We start from the raw sequence: 9313 nt of genomic DNA on the forward strand, positions 1-9313 counted from the left end.
CGTGTATATATAGGCTATGTAAAATGTTACTAAGATTAATTTTTCCTGAGCTTTTTGCGTTTTTAAATGTGTTATTGAAAATTTTAAATCATATGTTAGGCTCACAATGTGGCTTGCATTTTATTGCTAGTGGACAGTGATGTTTTAGATTAATCAATATGCTTTATTTCGATTACCCCCATACTTTTGATAGTTTAAATGTTTTACCAATACGTGTAATGTTGACTCTTGATAAGACAGATCATTCTCTGATGTATTTCTCAAAATTCTCAGAGAGATGCCCTAAGTGTGGCCTGAGACACCCCACTTAATGATTGTGTTTCTTTCTCCAGTAAATTATGTAGCTTAGTATTGAATTTTAGGTTCTAGAATGCCTTATGCAGAGCCTGGGGATTATTTGTTCCTTGTAAGTTTGAAAACTCTAGAGCTTCCTGGCCCAAGGTTTTTAAAAATTGCAATATAATTTACACATGGCTCAGAAATGTAAGTGTTCAGCTGAGTTTTACTTCCCTGTAAGCACCTGCACAGATCAATATGCAGAGCATTTACATTATGACAGAAATCTCCCTCGTGCCCTCTCCTAGTCAATATCCATGAGGGTCTAAGGTAACCACTATCCTGGTTTCGGTCACCATAGGTTAGATTTGCCAGCTCATAAACTGGATTCTTTTACTCAGCATTCATATTTTTGAGATTTTATGTATGTTGTTGTTTGAATCATTATAGTTCATTATTTTCGTTGCTCTGTAGTGTGTCAGTGAAATGAATATGCCAGAACTTGCTTATCCATTTTCCTGATGATGGACGTTTAGGTTGTTTGGTTTCAGCTGTTATGACTGAAGCTACTGTGGGAAATTCTCTTACACATGTTTTTGGGGACATTTGTTTTCATTTATTTTGGGTATTTCAGGAGTGAAATTTCTGAATCATAGTGTAGGTGAATGTTAAACTTCAAGAAACTACAAACAGTTTGTAAAATGGTTTTACTATTTTACATTCTTAACAGTGATATATGAGAGTGATAATTGTTTTACATCCTGGCTGACATGTGATATTGCAAATCTTTTTCATTTTAGCCATTCTAGTGGATATGTAGTAGTATCTTCAGATTTTAATTTGCATTTCCCTGATGAATAATAATGTTAGGTGCATTTTCATAGCTCATTGTTGGCCTAAGGACTTTTATAGGACTCTGTTTTCTTTCTGTTTATTTCATATTTGTTGCTCTCCTTTATTATATATTTTAATAGTCTATTTAGACACATGATATATTATTGATTCAATTTTTGCAATTTATCTTTGCTTAGAAAAAGTCTCATTCAGATTTTCAAATATATTTGAGAAATTTTAGGAAGAATTAAAAATTTGTCTTTGTGACTATCATTTTTCTTATCCCTAATGTCTTACTGTTATTTATATCTTTTAAAACATCAGATTGGCCGGCAACTTTACTGTATTTTTTAATTATTTAATGTAATTTTAAATTATTTAACCCCAGTAAACTTTAATTAAAAAAATTTGTCAAGTTTTGTCTATTTTGTTGATCTTTGGAAACAAAAGCGGCGATATTATTTGATGCATTTTACTGCTTTTATGTTTTCCAATTTGTTAATATAGGCTTTTGCTTTATCAATTACCTATCCTATTTATTTGAATATTTGCCACTCTTTTTCAATCCTTTACAGCTTAACACTGTCATCATTTATTTTCACTTTTTTTACTTTATTAGTAGAAACTTGCATAGAATTTTTTCTTCTCTCTGACACATCTCTAAGCCAGAGGCATACAGAAGTGTTACACTACTTCCTTTATCTTTTCATATCATGTGATTGACTCCACTCATGAAGCAATTATGGAATATTCTGACAGAATTCGGGAAGATGGTTGAATTGGATGTATAACCTCAGATGCTTTCAGAGTTTTGCTTTATGAAAATATTTATTTTTGTATTTGGTAGAGGACAAATAAAATACTGAACTTATGAGTGTTTGATTAGAAATTATCTTTTTGAAAGTCCTGCAATCTGTATATGTGTGTATGCATATCTATAGGGTCATACTTTAATAGCAATTATGCTTTAAAAAGCATTTAACTAATTAATTAATTAACTTTTTATTATTAGTTTCAGGTGTACAGAACAACATAGTGATTAGACATTACACACTCCAAGAAGTTTCCTACCCATCTGATACTGTACATAGCTGTTACAATACCATTGACAATGCAAATTACATATCCCATTCCCTACATTGTAATTTATGTTGTAACTGTGTACCTATTTTTTAAGTCATAGTTGACATTCAATATTATGTTATATTAGTTTCAACTGTACAGGGTAGTGGTTAGCCATTTATATAGTTTATGAAGTGATTCCCAAAAAGCCTAGTACGCATCTGACACTATATACAAATATTACAAATTATCGATTATATTTAACACACTGTATTTCACATCCTCGTGACTATTTTGTGACTAGCAATTTAATACAAATTATTTTTCACTTTAAAAAGGTAAAAGAATAGCAACATGAAAATGGGAAACCAAAGCATCGTCTCAGAATTCCTCCTCCTGGGCCTGCCCATTGAACCAGAGCAACGAGACCTGTTCTACGCCCTGTTCCTGGCCATGTATCTTACCACCGTCCTGGGGAACCTCCTCATCATCCTGCTCATTCACTGGGACTCCCACCTCCACACGCCCATGTATTTCTTCCTCAGCAATTTGTCCTTCTCTGACCTCTGCTTCTCCTCTGTCACGATGCCCGAGTTACTGCAGAACATGCAGAGCCAAGTCCCGTCCATCCCCTACGCAGGCTGTCTGACTCAAATGTACTTCTTCCTGTTTTTTGGAGACTTGGAGAGCTTCCTCCTAGTGGCCATGGCCTATGACCGCTATGTGGCCATCTGCTTCCCCCTGCACTACACCACCATCATGAGCCCCAAGCTCTGCTTCTCCCTGGGGGCGCTGTCCTGGGTGCTGACCACATTCTATTCCTTGTTACACACTCTGCTCATGGCCAGGTTGTGTTTTTGTGCAGACAACGTGATTCCCCACTTTTTCTGTGACATATCTGCTCTGCTGAAGCTGTCATGCTCTGACACTCGAATTAATGAGTTGGTGATGTTTTTCATGGCAGGGCTCACTGTAGTCATCCCATTCCTTCTCATCGTCACGTCTTATGCACGAATTTTGTCCTCCATCCTCAAGGTTCCTTCTTCTGAGGGTATCCGCAAGGCCTTCTCCACCTGTGGCTCCCAACTCTCTGTGGTGTCACTATTCTATGGGACAGTTATTGCTGTCTATTTATGCCCATCAGCTAACAATTCTACTGTTAAGGAGACTGTCATGTCCATGATGTACACTGTGGTGACACCCATGCTGAACCCCTTCATCTACAGCCTGAGGAACAGAGACATGAAGGGAGCCCTGGGCAGAGTCTTTTGTAAAAACATATTGTTTTGTTGATATGATGGTAACACTTGAGGTTTTCACATAACTTTATTCAGTAGATATATTATTAATAATATTGGAACATTATCCAGATATTTTTCTTCACCATGGAAACTTCAGTAAAGATGAGACACTATATAATTGTTCGATATGTAAAAGGGATGACGTGGAACTCATAGCTGAACTAGGGAAAGAAGTCTTGTGACCTCTGACTTGGCTTTTCTCTTTGGTTTCCCCTGTAGATCCTGGAAAGCGTAGTTGAAGAAGTATTATTTTAAATGATCTGCATACCTTACATTCTTAACTAATTCATTACAGGATATTATTTTTTTAAATCATAACTCTGCTTTGATTGTAGTATCATTTTTAAAATGATTCTCTGTACTCTTAGGTCAGTACTAAATAAAATCTAGAAAACATCTCAACCTCCCAGGCTTTCTATAAATGGCTCCTACTTACCTCTCCCTACACAACATTCACTTCTTTTTATCTGTTAACCAGTTTTTCTTCTCTAGTTCATTTTTTCTTTAAATTGGCATCTACTTTGTGTTTTCTGACTAGGCTGGGCCTGAAATTGATTTTTTTAATTAAATTTATTGGAGTGACATTGGTAATTAAATCATATAATAGGTTTCAACTATGCCGTTCGATAATACATCATTTACATATTGTATTGTGTGTTCACCACCCAAACACCTTTACAACAAGAGTGTATTTTGTCTTTTTCTGAGAATAATGAATATCCAGGGGCCCTAAAATTTATTTATCCAGCAATGGGGAAAGAAGCTAGAAGCTGGTGTACAATTTCAGAGTTGAAGGATGCTTCACTTCTCTTGGTATAATAGTTTGGACTTCAGAAAAGAACTTTATAACTATGTTTTTATTCTAGCCTCATGGTAATTCTAAGGAAGTATAGAAGAAATTATCACTATTTCACTGACTGAAAAATATGGTGTTCAATTACTTGCCAAGTTACACAGTGTGTGAATTGTTGAGTGTATGTATGATTCCAGACTATGTGATTCTACAGGTTCTTCTTATTTTCTTTACTTCAACAAGAAGTGGACAAGCCATTTAGAAACTACCAAATAAACAAAGGAAACTCTTGACTCCATTTGTGGCATGCACTAGGTTTCCAACCTTGGTCTATTTGTGTCTTTTCCAAAATAGCTGTGGAAAAATCTGAGGTAAGGCTGACTGCTCCTTCTTCTCTCCACCCCTTATATAACCATCTCACCACTACACCCGAAATTGTAGTATTATTTTCCAAACATGAAGTTTAATAACTTCATCAGATTTTGTTTCTGTATCAGCTGACATTTGGTACAATTTTTAAATAACACAGCAAATCCTTTTGATTTATAAATCTGCATCTTTTTCCAGTTCAAGAGAGTTATCTACTAGTATATCTTGGAACATTATTATTGTTCCATTTTTTCTGTTCTCTACTTTAGTAAGACCAATAATTTTTGTACCAGATATGAAATTTATGCCCTCCAATATACCTACACAAAAATGATAACTTTTTTTCGTACAATTTAGAAAGAGAAACAGAATTTATAATATTGTGGTTCCATAAATATTCAGTGCCAAAACAAGATGTGTACTTGATCTCATAGATTGAAACAAATGGAACCTTATGTCATTAAACCTGTGATATTCAAGACAAAAGTTACAAGCTTGATTTCAAATTAGTTTGTCTTTCTTACACTCCATCAAGGACTCAAATCTTTCCACATTTCATTTGTTCATGTTTATATCATATATCAACCTCTTTCCCTCCCTCACTGCCTCTCTTCTGCTCTTGTTTATTCTTTCTCTTTCTTCTCCTTCTTTTTGTAAATGGATGAACCATTTGTGATAATTTTCAGACATCAAGACACTTAGCCACTATATCCAGCCTTCAGAATCTCCTAGAAACAAGAACATTCTCATACATAACTATAACATTATCACAACCAAGTGATTTCACATTAATACACATATATTTAATATATAATCTATACATAAATTTCCCCAATGATAAAGACTTGCTTTTTATGACAGATTTGTTAACATTTAATTCACATACCATACCACTCACCCATTTAAATTATAAATTAAACATTTTTTTGTATATTTAAAGAGTTCCACAACCATCACCATAATCAACTTTAGAACATTTTCATTACCCTCAAAGAAATCCCATGCCCATTAAGAATCACTATGTATTTCCCTAGCAATCACCATCTACTTCATGTCTCCATGGATTTGCCAATTTTGATATTTCATATAAATAGAATCATATAATATTTGGCTTCTGTGACTGGCTTCTATCAACTGGCATAATGTTTTCAAAATTCATCCATATTGCAGCATGTATCAGTACTTCATTTATTTTTATTGCTGAATAATATTCCATGTGTGGATTCACCACAATTTATTCTCCAGTCATCAGTTGATGGCTGTTTGCAGTTGGGGCTGTTGTGAGCAGCGCTGCTGTGAGCATTCACGTAGAAGTTCTGGTTTCAGTTCCTTAGTGTTTTCAGACATACACCGAGGAGTGGAATTGCTGGGTCATGTGCTAATTCTATGCTTAACTTTTTGAAGAATCGCCAAATTATATCCTTCACCTTTCCTCCCTCCCAGAGACCCCCATCCTCTGCCCTCCTTCCAGCACCCACATACACCTCGGCCACACTGAACCGCCTTTACTGTGTAAACAGCTCAAGGCTCTGTCACCTCTGGGCTTTGCCATGTACTTTTCTCTCTCTGGACAATTTTCATTCTCTTTTCCTAGAATACTCCTTAGATTCTTTAAACTTTATTAAAAGAATATATGTCTTCTCTGACCTGCTGGATAAGGTTAGTTGTCTTTGATACATACTCTTTTCACATCCTGTATTTCCCTTATGAAACATTTATAATACTTGGTTGTAGCTTATTTAGTTCTGTCTGACAGCTACTGTAAGTTGTCTGAGGGCAGGGACGATGTCTACTTCGGCCACAGTCTTTCCCGCAGCACATGGCTCAGAGCCTTCACATGGTAGTTTCCCAGTAAATATTTCTTGAAGAAATGCATTAATGAACTAATAGACTAAGTATTTCCTGGGTGAGTCAATTAACACATTACTTACTATCATGGACCTTAAACTTCAGCTAAGAAGAGATCGTTAGTATACATGGGAGCACTCACTGCACAACATAAAACAGTGGTGATCACCTGACGGTATTTGATTATGGTAACTTTGTAGAAGGCCAGATACTGCACAAGATGGAGAAGGGTGGTGTTAGAATGGGCCGCAGTGGTCAGGGAAAGTTTCCTTGCGAAGACCAGACTTTGGGTGAATCTTAAATTCTGTCTCCGGAGATGATTTATTCAGAAATGTGCAGGAGTACGGCAGGGAGGGGGCAAGCATCAGGTTTGTTACTAATGAGTTTCTGTGGGACCCAGGGACCCCAGGGGTCAGGGCATTGTAGAAGAGAGGAGTCAGGAGACAATGGCAGGGACTCTGGCTGGCAGTGCATGAGGTGTATGCAGCAAACAGGAAGCAGGCTCTGCAGCCACATTCAGACAAGCTAGGTGAGTGGGGAGGAAGGTCAGCAGAAGTAGTTATGCTAAAATCCCTTTTAACAGATATTAGGATTCCATAATTCTGTAGCACTACTCCGCAGGATGATTTAGAAGTCATCTTCCTCACTGTTTTCCACTCTCAACAGTGATTCCCATCTCTATATGTAATTGGGAATCACCAGAATTGTTATTGGGCATTTATAAATTATACACTTTATACTTTGCAAGTATCAATCATTCTAAACCTACAATTCTGTGAGGTATGGAAGATTCAGTGATGGTGGAGTGTAATGTTGGAAAAGTTCAGCAATTTGCCAAAGTCACAGGCCAGTAAACAATGGAGTCTGACTCATCTCTGCTCCTGAATATTGTGTTTGGTGGCAAGTTAAACAGTGTGTTAGACAGCATCCTGAGAGCTCCTTTTTGAGAAACTAGATTTCCGTCCCCTCCATTGAGCTGTCTTAATATTAAGAATGCCTTTACCTAGGGATAAATTCAATGCATAATGTGACAAGTAATCCTCACTCTTCTGGCTCCAGTCTGTTCTTTCTGGGCCAGTAGCTTCTTCCTTCCCACAGGCTCCATACCTTCTGTACTAGCCCCAAGGTGCTGTTCTCATTGGGAGGGGAGGGGATAAGGGTAGGGGTCCTTGGGAAAATATTGCATCCTCATCACAGAACTTAATTATGATAATAGTAAGTCTTACTAATGCCACACTGTCTCACTGTATAGAAAGTTTTTCACATGGATTGTTCAAATATTTCCCCTACCCTTGGCATGATAAATTAGATACTTTCATTTCTGTTAAGCTAATGAGAGAATTCATTGTAGGAGAGGTTAAGATCCTCAGCCAAGGTCATGAAGCTGGTACGATGCAGTAAGGTTATCCCAGGAGGACTGGCTCCAGGGACCTAGCACTTAAATACTGTGTATGCCACCCTGGGCTCACCCATTCTCAGCTGCTCCCCTGACATCCTCCAGAATGTTCATCTCAGAATCTATTCCCTTCTAAGTCTTACTTCCCTGCCTAAGTTTCCCTGGGTCAATAGTCTTCAAAGGGAAAAGAGACAAGACTCCTACGTGGGTGGAGGTTGTGCTAATCTAGGTGACAAAGAAATCAAAGTGGGAGAGCCATATTCCCAGTAGTTCCAGTGTCACAAAGTGGATCTTAAGATTTGGTGGGACAGGGGTTAGTGCCTACAGATGGTGAGAGAACTTCACTGCCTTCAGGAATTCAGCCCTTCATGTCTTTCTGAGTCTGAGCAGCCCCTGTGGGTCTAAACTGTCCCCAGGCTGGTGGGTGATAAGCGGGTAGGTAGACAAATATGGGCTTTCTATGGAGTAGAAATGCCAGGAGTAGAGCAGCGAGCAGGGTGCAGGAGTGGGTGGATGTGCGGTGGCAGAGTCCCCACGTGGTTGTGCACACTACAAAAGGTGTCTGGTGGCCATTGGATCAGCTCACTGCTCCCTAGCCTGTACCTTCTTCAGCCTCCAATATGGACTCACAGGGGCCTCAGCACCTACACAAGTGAAGAGGAAGCCCTGCGGGGAGGATCAGATTAGGGGACGTCACTGCTGTGTTTACTGTCATGACTAGACCTTCACCAGAGTTGGGTTCCCTGTGTATGTGGCCCCACTGGCTTCATTAGAAGCTGCCTCAGGCAAGTCTCCTGTTTACCTAACAAACCAGTCCTGCCTGGGATGATGTCTAGGTTTGGGCTGTGAGCAGCTGCTTCACACCTGGGACTCTTCTCTAGTCTCAGAGTTGACTGTTTCACTCCCTTCCACCCTTCAGTGGCCCCGAGACCCATTTCATTTCTCTGAATTTGGGAGTTTTCCAGCTTCTGGGAGAAATAGGCCATTTATTTCCTATGTGGGCCTCTTTGTTGCTGTGCTTTGTGCGAGCCGGTTACTCTGAACTTTTCCTCAATCTGATTCCCATTGGCTTAATCTGATCCAGAAATTTTCAAAACTCTGGCATGCCAATGGCACTATTTTTCACTTCCCCGCCCTGCTGAACATTTTTTTTTACCATTTCATTTTCATTGGCCTCAGAATATATCATGGAGAAGCTATACTTTAAATCAGTACTGTCCAATTTGGTAGCCATTAGCTACATGTGGCTGTTGATTACATGAACGTGGCCAGTTCAAAAAGACATGTGCTGTATGTGTAAAACAGACTTTGGAATTTGAGGAAAATAGATGCATGACATTAATTTTTTTAAATATTGACTGTATGTTGTAATGAGGATATCTTGGATATATTGGCTCTGTAAAATGTTACTAAGATTAATTTTACCTGAGCTTT

General features: G+C 38.2%; 1 protein-coding gene across 1 annotated transcript; it reads left to right on the forward strand.

The window, feature by feature from the left end:
* Window positions 1–2526: 2526 nt before the first annotated feature.
* Window positions 2527–3465, forward strand: LOC109439816 (olfactory receptor-like protein DTMT). The gene has a single exon (XM_019720044.3). It carries the CDS (start codon window positions 2527–2529, stop codon window positions 3463–3465), a length of 939 nt encoding a protein of 312 aa, XP_019575603.3.
* Window positions 3466–9313: the final 5848 nt, after the last annotated feature.

The sequence above is a fragment of the Rhinolophus sinicus genome, chromosome 12, assembly GCF_057876585.1.
Source record: "Rhinolophus sinicus isolate RSI-liver-muscle chromosome 12, RSI-T2T, whole genome shotgun sequence".
Lineage (NCBI taxonomy): Eukaryota > Metazoa > Chordata > Mammalia > Chiroptera > Rhinolophidae > Rhinolophus > Rhinolophus sinicus.